Source organism: Sylvia atricapilla, chromosome 17 (assembly GCF_009819655.1).
Source record: "Sylvia atricapilla isolate bSylAtr1 chromosome 17, bSylAtr1.pri, whole genome shotgun sequence".
In the NCBI taxonomy this organism is placed as follows: Eukaryota; Metazoa; Chordata; class Aves; order Passeriformes; family Sylviidae; genus Sylvia; species Sylvia atricapilla.
Window position 1 is genome coordinate 9,980,791 of NC_089156.1, and position 16,010 is coordinate 9,996,800.

Consider the following 16,010-nt stretch of genomic DNA (forward strand, 5'->3'; position numbering starts at 1 on the left):
GGGCACCGGGCGTTGGGCACCGTCTCCCCCGAGCTCCGCTCTCCTCCCTCCGGTGCCCGTTTGAACGGGCGGATCCCTCCTCCCTCCTCCCCGCGGAAAGTTGCACAAAGTTGGGTTAATCTGGAGCGGAGCGGTGGTTGGTTTTTTTTTTATTTTTCCCCTTCCCCGCCCTTTTTCTCGGCCGCTCTCCGCTGGGACGCGCCGCCCGCGCTGCCCGTGCCGGGGCGGCGGGGCGGGGGCACCGGGGGCGGGGGCGGCCCTGCCCGGCCCTGCCCCGGCGCTGACCCCGGGCCGGGCCGCGCATGCTCGGGGCTGGACAGCTCCGGAGAGGGAAATTTAAACCGGGGCCGGAGCGCGGCCCCGCCGCCGGCCCCGCGCACCGAGCGCCCGCCGAGCTCCGGGCGGCCCCGGGGCCCCGGCCGACAGGTTGGTGCGAGGAGCGGCGGCAGCGCCGGGTGGGGGGGTCGGGGATGGGGATCTCCGGGTTCCCTTCATCCATCCATCCATCCGTTCATCCATCCATCAATCCATCCATCCCCGGGGCAGCGCGGCTGTGATTCTTCCCAGGGCTCGCTCCATCCTGGGGATCCCCGGACTCTTCCATCCCCGGGGTCCCGATCTCCCCCTGAACCCCCGAGGCAGCAGGTGTTGGGTCTTTCCCCTCAGCTCCATCCCCGCTGAGGTTCTCTCTGGCTCCCTCCATCCCTGGGGCAACGCTTTGGGGATTATCCCGGACTTCCCTTCCATCCACGGGGCTGGGAACCGCCAGGCTCCTTCCATCCGTGGGGCAGCGGTTCTGGGATTCTCCCGGGTTCCCTTTTCCATCTCTGGGTGTCCAGGGCTGGGATCTCCCGGTTCCCCCCATCCCCGGGCAGCGCGGACAGCTGCAGCTCCCGCAGCTTTATCGTCCAAAACGCGACGGACGCTGTTCGGGGGACAAGAGCAGCCCGAGGCGGGAGCGCTCCCCCTGCTCGGTGCTCCCGGTGCCCTCAGCCCCTGGCCGTAGCTGTCCCTCCCTCAGGGGTCCCTGTCTGGGATGGGATTGTCCCCTGTGAAGTGTTTTCCTGCCTTTCCCGGTGTCCCCAGCGCACCTGGCAGTGCCGGTGCCGGGCTGTGCCGTGCCCCGGGGCCGGGGCTCGGGCGGGGTCGGTGGCTCCCGCCGCTGCTGAAGTGCTGGATAGCTACTGCTGCTGACCGCTGCCTTCTGCTGCTTCCCCAGGAGATGATAGAGAGCGATATCCCGTCCATAATGTCAGGAATCATTAGGAATTCAGGGCAAAACCACCACCCCTCGCAGGAGTACAGGTGAGGTTTGATCCGTTTCAAAAACGTGCACTGCACTTGGCACAGCTGCCAGCTCCTGTTGCTTCCTCCTTGTTCCCTAAAAAAAATCCTTTTAGCATGTAGAAATCCACTTTTCTTCTTCTTCTTCTTCTTCTTTTTAAGCTATCTGAATTATTTCTCCACTCTAAATAGATTTTTAAGGCTGATGACCAGTTACAATGCATTCCTTGTTTAGAAACATTCCTGTTTGAAGTATTCACAGTGGTGGCATTTGGATGAAGGCTGGGCTGGATAATCTTGGAGGTCTTTTACATCCCTAATCATTCTATAATTCCACGATTGTCTGATTTTGATACTAACCAATATTTGATAAATACACCTGCAAAACCTTGGGCTGACCTCTCTCTAAACCCTCTGTCCCGTGCGAGCGTTGCCACGGAAAGATGTTCTTGTTAAAATGCAATAATTTAAAAGTTCCCTTGCAGATCAGTTTTTGCATTGTTGTGGAGCAGTCATGGAGAGACTAAACAAGTGCAAGAGACACTGGAGGAGTTTTTAATTAAAACAAGCACTTGTGTAGCCCTCCAAAGCACTGACACGTCAAAGGGCTTTTAATATGGGTGGGAACAAACCTGCCTTTGCCAAGAGCCTTTCATAATTTAAATTACCTGCAGCACCGTGCTTCCATTTATCATTTCAGAGCATTGTTAGAGGCTACAGGAGGGTTCTGCATGAGTTACAGAGGCCTGGGTTATGTTAGGTTACATTTTGTCACATGACGCCGAGCTCCAAGAAATACAGAACGCACACAACACGTCCCAGCTCTCACAACAAAACACAAAGCAAACCAGAAGAAAATTTCTTTTTTTTTTATATATATATATATATAACTCCTTTCCTCCCCAGCCTGAAGAGGTTTGCAACCTTTCCTGGGGCTGCTGCAGGTATTCATCTCCTGGCCTCTCTCTATTCAAAATGCAAACGCTGCAGCGCAGCCTCTTGCAGCTCAACAAGGGATTTGTTTTAGTCCCTGCAGCCTCTGGGGAAAAGGTTTGTGGCTCTGGTTTTTTTTTTTTTTTTTTTTTTTTTTTTTTGCTGTTTACCGAGGCACTGTTTGCTCTGGGCATTTTTCTCGGCTACGTAAATATTGGTGAAGAAATTATTTGGGATTTAAGGAAGGGTGTGGGTGAGAGGGACTTCTGGGGATGTGGATTTAAGGCTGGATGTTCAGTGCCCTGCAGAACTCACCACCTTAACAAAGCCCCCTTTTTAGGGAGAGAACTATTCTTTAACTCAGAGCTGCAGGGGGAAAAAAAGGCTTTTTTTGGGGGAGAAAGATAGGATTTCTCTTACCGAAGTAAAAAAAAAAAAATCATAACTTTCTTCTTTTCCACTTTTTAAAAGCCAGCTTTGGGTCCTCTGTGAAACATTTCGAACTCAGTTCTCTAAAGTTTTTCACCCACTTGCAATTTCTTTACCGCGGCTTTAAAAAAAAAATATTATTTGACCTCGTTTAATAGTGGCAAATTCTGATAAAAATGCATAAAATCTGAACTGCACCATAAATGCAGAGCAGTATTTGTCCTACTTCATGAGAAAACACTTTGGATTATGTAAAAGAAAATCTTTTAGACTGAATGATTTTAAGAAAAGAATAGACCTGTCAAATTCTATCAGCTCTGTTTACTCTCCTGCTGTCACCACAGTCCAAGACTGGAACCCACAGTCCCGAGTTCTCCATGGGGGAGCATCAAGGCTCCACAAAATGGGGAATGGCCTCCAATTAGCGAGTGGGAGGCTGGGGCTGTGCTGAGAATACTCTTCTGTCTCATTTGGAATCTTTCAATGGGACAGTTGGACTTGGAGGAGCCCCGGCTTTGCTGCGAGGAGGAAAGGCTGGGAAGGGAGGGGATCAAACCCATCAGTTTGCAGGCAGATTATGCTTACAGCTGGAAAACTTGAGATTTTGGATTTCTTCCTTTCTTTTTTTTTTTTTTTTTTTTTACTTTTTTCTCTTTTTTTGGTGAAAGGAATGTGGGGAAAAAAAAAATCTGATCTTAGCAGACCTTTGAATTGTGCAGCTCCGAAGCATCTGCAGGAAATTTGCCGTGGCTCGGGGTGGTGATGATGAGGCTTGGGCTGCTCTTGGCTGCTGTGTGAAATCCCAGGAGTTTTTTGCACCCCAGTAAAATGATTTTAGGCAAATACCTCTCCCACCAGTGAAGCTTTGGGATATAAAACAGCACAGGGACGACTAAGGGTCATCAGATCTTCTCCACTGCCTGTTTTTATGGTGCTTTCGCTGCCTGGCTGCAGTGCAAAGTAATTCTTTATTTTAGCAGCTGCCTTTATTAATTTCCTATAGAATATACCACCATATTCAATATATTTATCCTTATAGGGCTGACAAATATTTCTAGTGATTCCATATCGCATTTAAGGGAATGAAAGTGGAGAATTGTAACACAATGGGATTTTTTAACCCTCAGCGCTTCATCCTCGTTAATCATAGTTAATAATTTAACGTCTTTTAGTGCCAGTATTTTGATTTGAAATCACAGCACAGGCAAACCACAAGGTTTTTTGTGCACTGATGGCTCAGGGTTGTTCCAGCACAGAGCTGTGCAAGTTACAGGAGCCAGCCTCAGGCTTTTCCCATGGAATTTATGGGCTGACTCCTGGGAGTCCAGGTCCTTCAGTTCCTGGGCACTGTGGCCTTCCAGCAATATTTTGAATTGAAATATGGAATCTGTCATTTTGATTTTAAGATCTGTTTCAACAATATTTGGTGTAAGGACCACATTTCTGTATTTTTTTTGGTGTTATTATGCATTTTCAGTCGACAGAAACCTTGTCAGGAGCATTTTGAAGGCCTTGAAATGCATTTTCTATATGTTAAACAGGAATTAAGCTTTAAATAGACCTATTTTTGATCAAAAAGGTGTTAATCATTAATAATTCAATATATTAGTGAATTATTTTAATTATCTCTTTGATTCTTAAAAAAAAATGCCTATATTCATTAGCTCATTAGTCTAATCAATTTTTTGCCATAATTACTTTATGTTGCCATAATTCAGTGTAAAATCAGATATTGGAAGCACAGGACTGCTGTACTCCATAAATTCTAGATATGACAGCATTCCAGTGGGGAAAAAAGATGACAAATCTCTAATTTGAGCACGTTTTATCTCTAAGTTTTGCTCTCATATCTGGGTTTTTTTTTTTTTTTTTTTTGCACTGGGGCTTCTGGAGAGGAAGTGACACCTCTGTCCTCCAGGATGGATGGATGGATGGATGGATGGGAGTGTGCACACAAAAGGTTACAAATGCATCACTAACAACACCCTAATTGTTCCTGGAGAAAATGCCAGTGTCCATTCCCGTGACATTCCCGTGCGTGTCTGACAGGGAGTGAGATAATGACTCCGAGTGCCGCAGGAATTCCAGCACAGGAGTTGCTTCATTCTTTAAAAAAAAAAAAAAAAAAAAAAAAAAAAAGAAGTGAGAAACCTCCAAGGAATCAGTCAAACTGGATTGATTTAAGTGGATTAGCACAACTGTTTCCTCGGCACTCCTGAAATGTGCTGATCTGGAGGAATAAAAGTTTGTGGCTTTCTGCTTCTCCCCAAGTCCTGCAGTGATGGTGGAGCTGGGAGGGGCTCGTTTGGGGCAGCACCTCGGGGTCCTGTGAGACCAGAACAGGTTCTGTTACCTCAGAAACGGAGCTTGGCCAAAACAGGGAAAGAGAAAGGGAATTGGGACTTTTCCAGCTTTCCTGGGGGATCTCACTGCACCCCCTGACACGTGCAGGAAGAGGAGCTGCTGCCAGCCCAGTGACTGAGAGGGTTCTGAGAACCCTGCCCGGGGACAGGTTGTGGAGCTGATATTCCCTTTACCCTGCACTGACACCTACACAAGGCTCCAGGGCTGATGAACAGCAAATTCCAAGGGAAAGTTGGAAAAACAGCAATTTGCAAGGAAAAAGTAGCTTCCCAATCAGACCATGGTCCTGTTTTTAATATAAACCACTCCTGCAGTGCCCGGTGCTTCAACGTGTTTTCCTTACTCTGACATCAGTCAAAGGGCTGATTTTTCAATTGTTTGGCTTGGGATTTTTTACCAAACCGGTTCCAGAGTCAAATCCCAGCTGCATTTGGTGAATCCCAGGCTAGGGATGGTCGGAGCAGAGCAGGGAATGAGCGGCTGGTGCAGTGCTGCCATCACGTCTCGTTTCCTCTCGGGTTTAAGCATTACACATTTCACTGTAATCCAGTTTCCACTGATCCCACAGCAAACTGGTGTAACGGGGGTTGTGAAATGTGCACCTGGGATGGATAAAAGTCAGCTGTAACCTGTTCTTAGTGCCAAGTACCTTTGTAGGAGATTTTCAGAGAGTCCAGCATGGTGCAAGGAAAGGAGACCATCACCACCAGCCAGGTCAATGATACTATTTGCTTTTTCCTCACTAGTTTTGGTTCTACTAATGCAATATTTCTTGAGTTATAGATAAGGAGGGAGTCCTTTTGTCCTTGGAAAGCTGTTTAATTTCTGTTCTGGCTTCCAGCAAGGACAGAAATAACTCAGAGATCTTGAAATGGGGAGAGGGGTGGGATGATGATTTGGGACTGGGTGTGTGTTGTGCCTTCAGGGAGGAATCACAGACCAAAAAGTCTGGGAGCTGCTGGGTAAAGCAGGAGAGGAGCTGGGGCAGGAACAACCTGAAAGGGGGAGCTGGTTGTGAATGTGGAAACCAGAAAATAGTGGGGGGAAAAGCACCTGGGAGGCAGGAAAATGGGAGGGGAAAGGCATAAAGGGAAGGAGCAGAGCAGGTGGAATGAGGAGCTAAAGGAGATGGGGAAGTTGAATCCTTCAGTAAAACAGAGAACACTTCTCACCATGGATACAGCTGGGGAGTCACAACACAAATCTTTTCCTTGTCTTGTGTATAAGAACTCTCTGTGCTTGTCCTGATGATTTTGTGTAATCCCAGACAAAGGAAAACATTACTTTTCTCTAGAAGAGGTTTTCTTCAGACTCTTCCTGTCCATTTGTCTCTCACTGGATAAACCATTGCAAACAGCTAATTAAGAACCTATCACCCAATTGCTCCTGCCTGTTGGGCAGTTGTGTGACCTAAGCCTGAGCTAAAAAACTCAGGTGGCAGTGCTGGAAATGGGAAAAAAACCCTGTCCATTGAGTAAGACTTAAAACTGTGGAATATCCTAAATGCAGCTGCAGGGGTTTGGCCTGGCTTTGTTTCAGGTGGAGGTGATGGGGTGCTGAGGAGAGGGTCCTTACAGCCTCCAGGCATGAGTCCACAATCCCAATCAATGCGGAGGTGAATAATTAATGAATGCTTCCCCTGGCAGTGATTCCCGGGGTGAGGGACCACCTTAGATCCAGCTGCCTCCAACAGCTCAGGGGGAAGGTGGCAAAGTCCCACTGGAGACTCTGATCCAGCCCTGGTGTTAAATTCATACAAGGGCAGGCCAGGAATGACTCCAATTCCATGTTGTGCCAGCAGGATGCTCTTGATGGAGGGGAGAAAAAGGTAAAAATACCTTTAGGTAGCTGTGAGTGAGGATTTTGTGCTGCTCTCAGGCTCTAGTGAATTCTGCCAGGTGAGCCCAGCATCAGATCTGGAAAGGCACCTCATTCCAAGGTGTTCCTGAGCCAACATTACCCTGATGGGATAAATATTTTGGGCAGATGACTCCAGAGCAGACTGTAAAGACTAACAGTGCCATGGAGCATTTCTGTGTCACATCCAGTTTTCCAGGCACTTTTCACAGGAGGATCTATGGATCAGCATCCTGGGATCCACAGCAGAACTGGGGTTTAAATCCTCAGCACCCTCTGGATTCTCATCCTTGCAGGTGCCTTTCTAGGAGAGAAACAGAGGCAGGGGGTGTTTTCCTGCAGAGAGCTGAAGGCAGAGGGGTAAAAGTGGAGTTGCATCGTTTCACCACACCTTGAAAAATAACACCACGTTTTTGGTGGGACTGCATCTCCCCTTCCCGGGGTTCAGTGGCTCCGTGGCTGTTCCAGGAGCCCTGGGAATGAGCAGGGGAGGCTCGGCAGTGCATTAATTACAGCCTATCACTATTTATCTCATTTACATGCACTGAAAGGCTGCTTTTACCACAGTGCCCCATTGTGCCAGGGGCTGTGAACACCCAGCCAAAGGCAGGAGCTCTGACTCCTGGAGTTTATCCTCCTGGAGTTTATCCTCCAGGGTGAGATGAGCAGGGTGGTGGTGGGGAGCAGGATCCAATCCCACCTGGAATTCCAACGTGTACTTATGGATCTGTTGCTGTCTTGGCACAGGCAATTTTCAGGTGAGGAAGACTGAACCCCCAGGAGATGATGATGTTGGTTATTCCCATGCTTGGCTGTCTCCTTTTTTTGCAGTTAAATTAGGATTTCTTCACTGAAAGCACACATGAGCCTGTGGCCAGGGAGATGTGCTGGCTTTATGCTCCAGAATATCCCTGGGCAGCAATGGGAATTCTTTAAAATTCCACCTTCTTTAAGACATGAGAGATCTCAGTTGAGATAATGAGAGAAACCATGACAGGTTGGTTTTGAAGGCAGCCTCAAAAATAATCCTTAAACTTGAAATCATGGAATCCTAGAATCCTCAAATCATGGAATCCCAGAATGGTTTGGGTTGGAAGGGACCTTAAATACCTTGTTTCAACCCTCTGCCACGGGCAGGGACATAATTCTGATTGAATTTGCTTTCTCCCCCATTTTCAACAGCATGTTAATCTGATAGGTAGGAATAGAAAAAGAAAAAGAAAAAAGAAAAGAAAAAAAAGCATAGTGAACAGGCTGAGGTAGTTTTAAAATAACTGTAAACAGGGAAGGGAAGGGAAGGGAAGGGAAGGGAAGGGAAGGGAAGGGAAGGGAAGGGAAGGGAAGGGAAGGGAAGGGAAGGGAAGGGAAGGGAAGGGAAGGGAAGGGAAGGGAAGGGAAGGGAAGGGAAGGGAAGGGAAGGGAAGGGAAGGGAAGGGAAGGGAAGGGAAGGGAAGGGAAGGGAAGGGAAGGGAAGGGAAGGGAAGGGAAGGGAAGGAAGGGAAGGAGGAAGGGAAGGGAAGGGAAGGGAACACCACACCACTGACTCAGAGAAAAAGCCACCTTGCACACTTGTCTAGTTATCAAACATCACCGCATCCTCCTATCTGTTTAAAACAACGCCTCACGACAACTACATCATTTTTTTCCGTCAACACCGGACCCTTTCCTCGCCCTTATCTGCGTCCCTCGAGCGGACGCCGAGGCGGGACACCCAGTTCCACCTTCCCAGGGCCTCTCCCGCTGCGGGGCCGCCAGGGGCCGGGTGTACCCGGGGTGAGGATGAGGAAGGAGCCGGGCCGGGTCTGTGCCCGGCGGCGTGCGCGGAGCTGACCCCGTTCTAGCAGCGCTGGCAGGGGCGCGGCGGTAGCCAGATGGCGATCCGGGAGGGGGACGTGTGTTGTGTGTCGCCTGTCAGGCGGGCAGATTAATGGGAGGTTTGTAAAAAGGAGAAGGGTGGCGCTGGGAGGGGGGGCGCAGGACAATTAAGCGGGGTCCCCAAAGACAATGGGGGCCACGTGCCGGGGGCGGCGGGCGTTGGGCGCACAAAGCGCCGGCGGCTCCCCATCAATGCAACCAACTGTTGCAAACGACCCCCCCCCCCCCCCCCTCCTCGAGCCTGCCTTAGTTTTTCAAATCATTTCATGCCCCTTGTTTTCTTCCAATCCAGCCAATCTCCGAGCCGGGAGAGTCGTCACCTGATGGGCTTTTTTTTTTCTTTTTTTTTTTTTTTTCCCCTTTTATTTTTTTTTTTTAATGGATTGAAGTCCCCCAGATCCTCGCGAAATAACTGAAGGGCGTAACCATGGCAATGCTAATTATTGCCCTATAACTACAGTAGGAGAGAGAGCACGGGCTAGGCTGCGAGGGAGATTTGAAGAGGGTTTTTTGGGGAATTTTTTGGGTTTTTGGTTGGGGTTTTGTTGTTTTTTTGGTTTTGTTTGGGGGGGGGGGGGCTTTTGGTTGGTTTTGGATTTTGTTTTTTTGGTCAGGGTATGAGCTTTTGGCTCTCGGTCCTGTGTTGGTTTGTTGGTGTTTTGTTTTTTGGTTTTTCCTTTGTTTTTTTTTTTTTTTTTTTTTTTTTTTTTTTTTCCCTTTTCTTCTTTACAAAATCTTTTTGCAAACAAATGGCATTTTGCTCTAAAGATCCTCCCCGACAGTGGTTCAGGGAGCTTTGATAGGTGTTTCTGGAATTCCTGAATAGAGGAGCTGAAAGCTCCAGGGCAGGCAGACACTGGAGTTCTGCCTTGTTCTTTTAAGCTGATTTAGAGTCGTGTAAAACATAAAAGATGCTTCAGCACGAGAACAGATTTATTTAAGGTTTCTGCAGCATCAGTTGGCAGCAAACACACATCAGCAGCAGACACCACTTTAACACATCTCTGAGAGCTCTTGAAAGCAAAAGGGTTTGAAAGCAAAATCAACTGCATCCAACTAAATTACGTTCTTCTGAGAGATAAAGATGTTTTCCTGCATCTGAATCCCTTTAGGTTTACCCTGGGTGTCAAATGACAACTTCCTGACATGTCCTAATTACTGCTTTACTCCACAAGGTACCAGTGACTCCTGTAATACTGTTTCACATAAATTAATTAATTTCATTTGCCAGAGTTCCTTTAGTGACTTTAACAGGGAGTTTTGGACCACACAGGAATTTTTGAGTACCGTAAATATATTCCAATCTTCTCGTTTTGTACCACATGCTCTAAGAGAAACAAAGCAAAACAGGTGATCTGGAGCACGTAAAAGGTGTCAAAAGCAGAGCTTTAAACCAAAAGCAGCCTGTCGCAGCTGTGCCTGGCAGATACAGTGCCTCCAGTCCCAAATCTTTCATTCTGCTCCTTTATTCTGTCAAACACTGCCTGAAAATTGGTTTTTTAAGTATCAATATCTTCATGTATCTGAATGGAAGATATCAGCAGTTTAGTCTGTGAAGTTCTTTTTATGCAGCTGCTGATTTGTCACCACTGACAGGATCCAGTGGCTGGGAAAAGCTTTTCCAGGTGTTCCAGCAGCAGCACACACATTCCCCAGGAGCTGGGCACAGAGCTCCCTCCAAGGCTCTGGATTGCAGGGTTATACAGAATAATCAGGTTTGAAGTCCTGGTTTCTCCCCCATCAAAGCCAAACAAGTAGAAATTTCTGACAGATGTGAAAATAAGGAATCAGTTTGGGTTCATTTCCAGGCAGTTTCTCCGCTGGGTTCCTGGGCCCTCTTCCCCTACAAATGCTCCACAAGAGGTTTTCTTAACCAAAAGGTTTCAAACTGGACAAAGGAACACAAGACCAGCTAAAGGGTGTCAGTAACCAGCTGTGAAACTGCAGGGCACATCTGGATTTGGAGACAGAATTCCAGCCTGGTGGTTTTTCCTACTGACCTACAGGAGCTTTGGCATCCCAGCCTTCTCTTCCCAGGGATAATGCAGCCCCATCCCTGCTCCCTGTTAACTTTCCCTGCTGTTTTGCAGACTCCTGGCTTCGGACCCGTCTCAGCTGAGTGAGGATGAGCTCCCAGGGGATTTGCAGTCCCTGTCCTGGCTGACATCCGTGGATGTGCCTCGGCTCCAACAGATGGCCAGTGGGAGAATGGATTTCAGCCTGGGGGCCCAGAATGCCATGCTCCAGCAGACAGGTACTGTTGGGAAGGGAAATGGGAAATGGGAATAGGGAATAACTGCTCCTCAAACAGCACAGCCTGCCCCCACCACTCCCTCTCAAGCTCCCTCTTCCTATCCTTTTACATTTTGCTTCCTGTCCAAAAAACCTGGAGCCTGTTGGCTTCTCATATGGGCTCTCCAGGTGCCTTCTCCTCATTCCAAGACGGAGAATTGCTCCAGCACTGGCAACACTCAGATCCCATGGGACTTTCTGCTCAGTGCAGCAGCTGGTGCCTCGTTGGGCTGAGGTATTTTAAGTCCTGAGGTTTCAGAGGTTTTTCAACAGCTCTGAAATTAGGAAATGAGACAATTAATCTTTCTGCGTTGTTTCAACACCCATAAAACGAAGGGCACCTCATTTACCTCACACCTCTCTGCTCCCTGCAGCCTTGCAGCGTGTGCTGGTTGAACTCCTTTCTTTCCTTTGTGAACATCCTTTGGGTAAACACACATCGTTCCCTGTGGCATTCCACAGGGAGAGCTCAGCGTGCCACCCCGCCTGCCTGAGAGCACAAATCCAGCTAATGCTGAATGTGTTGGTTCTCTTTTGTAAGACCCCGTGCCTGTGTCACCGCCGTGGGCTGGTGAGCAGCTGCAGCCTCTCATTCCCTGCCTAACGAGTTTTGGGAGCAACTGATGTCACCCGGGCAAGCCGTGAAATGCTCTGGGGATGGGAAGCCAGAGAGGGTTGGATTCTTCACTGCAGAGCTTCCCTGTGTTCAGCTGCCTCTATTAACCCCCTTTCCCTGAACTGTGCTTCCACGGGAGCATTCCTTGCCTTCCTCTCTCCACACCAGGTCCTGTGGGGAGCGCGATGCACTCGACACCCGGAGCGATGATCCACGTCCAGGCCAGCCTGCCACAGGGAATCCTGGGCCTCAATTCCCTTTCAACACATGGAGCCAATGTAAGAGCAGGCCTTGATGGCTCATTCTTGCCCCAGATCCTGGGAGGAGCTGTTGGTAATTCCTTGACTGTTGTGTTTCTCTCAGCAGATGAGCCCCTACGGCGTGGGTGGTCAGCTGTCCCCTGGTTTGCAAACACAGCAACAGCTCTTCCCTCCTCCTCCTCCTCCTCCTCCCCACCCTCCTCCTCCTCCTCCTCACTCCCAGCAGGTGTTTGCCCTGGCCCAGAACCCCCAGCAGGTACTGGTATGTGCTTGTTGTCTGTCTTGAAGTACCTGCCAAGATCAAATCTAGATGTCTTTTAGAAGAAGACCAAAATATCCCCTAAACCCACACACCCACGGACATTTCGCATCCAACATTCCCCTTCTTTTCCCTCTGCACACAGTGTAACCCGGCAGCAATCTACAACACATCCTATGGGACACAGCCACACTATTCCCAACCACGCCTGGCTCCCCACTCTGCCCAGGAACTGCATCCAAAGCATTATCCCAAGCCCATCTATTCCTACAGGTGAGTGGGGAGCAGGAAGCACATTGCCTACAGCCTGTCCTGGGATGGCTGTGACACTGCAGGGGTGTCAGAGTCCTTTGGAAGGGAACAAAAATCCCCTCATCCATGCAGGAGTTCTGTGGAAGCTGCCCTTGAGGGGTAGCAGGAGTGAACAAGCAAAGTAATTCCTGGAGAGCAGCGTAGTGGGGGAGTAGCAGCACAGAGCAGTAAAATCTGAGGGTCACAGGGAAGTGGTCGCAGCACCAGGCCTGGCAGAGCCCAGAATGAAGGGTTTGGGTTTGAGAATGTGGTGTGATTCATGGGGATGGTGCAGGGCCAGGAGTTGGACTCAATGATCTTTGTGGGTCCCCTCTAAATCAGCTTATCCTGTGATCCTGTGACTCCTGAGCCCCTGGGAACAGAAATCCCAGGATCTCAGCTGTTTGTGTCTGAAGAGGTGGGTCCAAGGTTGCTAGACCAGAGGAAGGTATGGAGTGCCAGGACAAGAGGAGTGAGTTCCCACTTCCAGATTCAGGGTTAGATGGGATATTGGGAAGGAATTCCTCCCTGGGAGGGTGGTGAGGCCCTGGCACAGGGTGCCCAGAGAAAGCTGTGGAAATATCCAAGAGCAGGTTGGACGTGGCTTGGAGCAACCTGGGATAGTGGAAGGTGGCAGGGGATGGAACTGGCTCCAGCTGAGTCACTCCGTGATTCCAAGCCATTCCTGGGTTTCCCTGCCTGCAGCTGTTTGATCGCCATGGCGCTGAAGAACAGCAAGACCGGGAGCCTGCCTGTGAGTGAGATCTACAGCTTCATGAAGGAGCACTTCCCCTACTTCAAGGTACCTGAGCACTGCGGGGCCAGGCACCAGGGGGGCGGCTGTATTTGTAAACACTGTGGCTGTGTTTATCACTGAATATCCAAGCAGGAGCCTCAGTGGGATGTTCTGGGATGAGCTAAGAGCTGGTGCTGGGTGTTGGCATCTGATTTCCTGGGTCACTCCCAGTGGATTTTGTCCCTGTGCCATGTGGGACAGCGAAGAACCTTCCTGGCCCCTTGCAGGCACTGCAGGGGGTGGGAGCAGGGAGGTCCAAGCAGCTGGAGCTGGGACCCCACATGGAAGTGCCACATTCCAGCCTTTTCTCCCTTTTCCCATGAACCCCTTTGGTGCCCCTTTTGCAGACAGCCCCTGACGGGTGGAAGAATTCCGTGCGCCACAACCTGTCCCTGAACAAGTGCTTTGAGAAGGTGGAGAACAAACTGAGCGGGACGTCCCGCAAGGGCTGCCTCTGGGCCCTCAACCCCGCCAAGATTGACAAGATGGAGGAGGAGATGCAGAAGTGGAAGAGGAAGGATTTGGCTGCTATTCACAGGAGCATGGCTAACCCTGGTAGGGCTGGTGGCCCACATCCCCATCCCTCATATCCATGGCATTCCCTGCCTCCGGGGTTACTGTGTGTAGGAATATTTTAATATCCCACTTTTCACAGAGCAGCATTTTAATGCTGGTTCTTGCGCGGTCTTCTGCAAAACTCTCCCTTTCCTAAGATGTTTTCTTACTTACAAAATGGAATTTATTATTATTATTTATACGATCTTATTATCATTATTATGTATGTGATATATTTGTATTTATATCGTATCTATATATAATTTCCCCCCCCCTTATTTGTAAAATATCTTATTTATAAAGAAACATGTTTTTTAAGCTTTCAGGAACTCGGTATTGACAAAAGCAGCTGGAGTTTTTTTGCTACAAAATCAGTGATAAATTACATATTATTTGTTTAAAAGCAAAGGGCCCACCAAAACAGTCAGGAGTTTTTGTATTTGTTTGAGAGATAAGCAGAATTCTGAGTGTTCCTCTGAGCAGAGTTTTGTAGCTGGGGGTGAGCTGCCAGCAGAGGTGGCTGGGCTGCTCTGCAGTTTCATGATCATTTCTTTAGCTCAGCCAGGGATTGTATTTGGAGGAGAATTTTCGTGGCATTTCTTTGCTCCCTGCACGGTCACAGCCTGTGCAGGGTCACACACGATGACAGTTCATAAACGTGATTGCGCTTTGGGTAGTCCTTGCTTGAACAAGTATGTTAAAAGAGTCTCTCTTCCTCCTTGGAATGGGCAGAAGAGCTGGACAAGCTGATCACTGACAGACCCGAGAGCTGCCGGCGGCCCAACAAGCAGGCAGAGCCCGAGGGGCCGGCCCTAGGCCGGATCTCCGTGTCCCAGCTCCAGCCCCAGCCCATCATGACTCTGTCCCTGCAGTCCCTTCCCCTGCACCACCAGCTCCAGACCCAGGCTCGCCTCGCCCCCAACTCTCCAGCACCCGCACAGACGCCTCCTCTGCACACCCTGCCGGACATGAGCCACAGCCCCCTGCCCCACCATCCCATGGGACGCGCCCCGGACTTCCCGAACGTGGCGGTGGACATGAGCACGGAGGTGGATGCTCTGGATCCGAGCATCATGGATTTCGCGCTGCAAGGTATACGGGGGAGGCGCTGGGGGAGGGCGGGGCTGGGGGTTGTGGCTGTGTTTATCGCTGAATATCCAAGCAGGAGCCTCAGCGGGATGTTCTGGGATGCTGCTGAGCTAAGGACTGGTGCTGCGTGTTGGCATTTGCAGGGTGGCTTCCTGGGTCACCCTCAGTGGAATTTTGTCCCTGTGCCAGGTGGGACAGCAAAGAACCTTCCTGGCCCCAGTGCAGGCACGGCAGGGGGTGGAAGCAGGGTGCACAAGCAGCTGGAGCTGGGACACCACATCTGTGTGCCCCTGGGAAAACAGAGCTCTGCTCATGCTTTGGGGCTTTCCTGCTGTGCAAGCAGGACTTCCCTGTTTTGTGCTGTGCCTGATATGGTCCTGGCTAGAGCACAGGTAGAGTGGTGCTGTATGGAAAGGTCTAGAAGCAGAGGACTTGGGAGATCAGGCACATTTTCTGCCCAGAAAGGTCTGGACTCACAGGATTTGGGGGTCAGATTTGCTGGCCCTTGCACCACCCTCGAGCAGCGAATGAATCCCTTTAGTCCTGTTCCTGGGGGCTGAGGATGTGCTGCTGTGAGCTGGATTCCATCTTTTTTTTTTTTTTTCCAGGGAACATTTGGGAGGAGATGAAAGACGACAGCTTCAGCCTGGACACCCTGGGTGCCTTCAGCAACTCCCCCCTGCATCTCTCCGACTGCGAGCTGGGCACACCCGGCCTCACGCCCGTGTCCAGCGGCAGCGACCGCTCCTTCTCCGACCTGCAGGTCACTGGCCTTTACACCACCTACACCACCCTGGACAATGTGGCAGCTGCTCAGTACATGAACCCCCAAGGCAACAAACCCATCCCTCTGCTCTGAGCTTGGCGCCGTTCCACGGATCCCGAGGGACGGTTCTTCCCCGTGGTTAAAATCCAACCGGGAAGCTCCAAGAGCTCGTCCCGCTTTGGGATGTGTTGGCTGCTTCCAGCACGTGAGGCCAAAATAAATCAAGCTGGGACTTGGTAGAACCACTTTCCCCACATGGCAAGGGCAATGGACATACTTGTGGGACTGGGGAGCTCTCCAGAAGGACCTGAAAGGCAGCAGGAACTTTTCACTGGAATGTAACT

At 49.9% G+C, this 16,010-nt stretch overlaps 1 protein-coding gene across 1 annotated transcript; it reads left to right on the plus strand.

Moving 5' to 3' along the window:
- The first annotated feature begins 1,222 nt into the window (after window positions 1–1,222).
- Window positions 1,223–15,815, plus strand: FOXN4 (forkhead box N4). Its single transcript, XM_066331565.1, has 9 exons — window positions 1,223–1,305; window positions 10,833–10,996; window positions 11,819–11,928; window positions 12,017–12,166; window positions 12,315–12,442; window positions 13,166–13,262; window positions 13,604–13,811; window positions 14,544–14,903; window positions 15,509–15,815. The coding sequence occupies exons 1-9, from the start codon at window positions 1,223–1,225 to the stop codon at window positions 15,757–15,759; spliced, it is 1,551 nt and encodes a 516-aa protein (XP_066187662.1). The 3' UTR covers window positions 15,760–15,815.
- Window positions 15,816–16,010: the final 195 nt, after the last annotated feature.

Coding starts and splice junctions, on each gene's coding strand:
- FOXN4 (XM_066331565.1), top strand. CDS start 1,223: ATGATAGAGAGCGATATCCCGTCCATAATGTCAGGAATCATTAGGAAT. Junction 13,263..13,603: donor AGCACTTCCCCTACTTCAAG/GTACCTGAGCAC, acceptor CCCCTTTTGCAG/ACAGCCCCTGACGGGTGGAA. Junction 13,812..14,543: donor CAGGAGCATGGCTAACCCTG/GTAGGGCTGGTG, acceptor TGGAATGGGCAG/AAGAGCTGGACAAGCTGATC.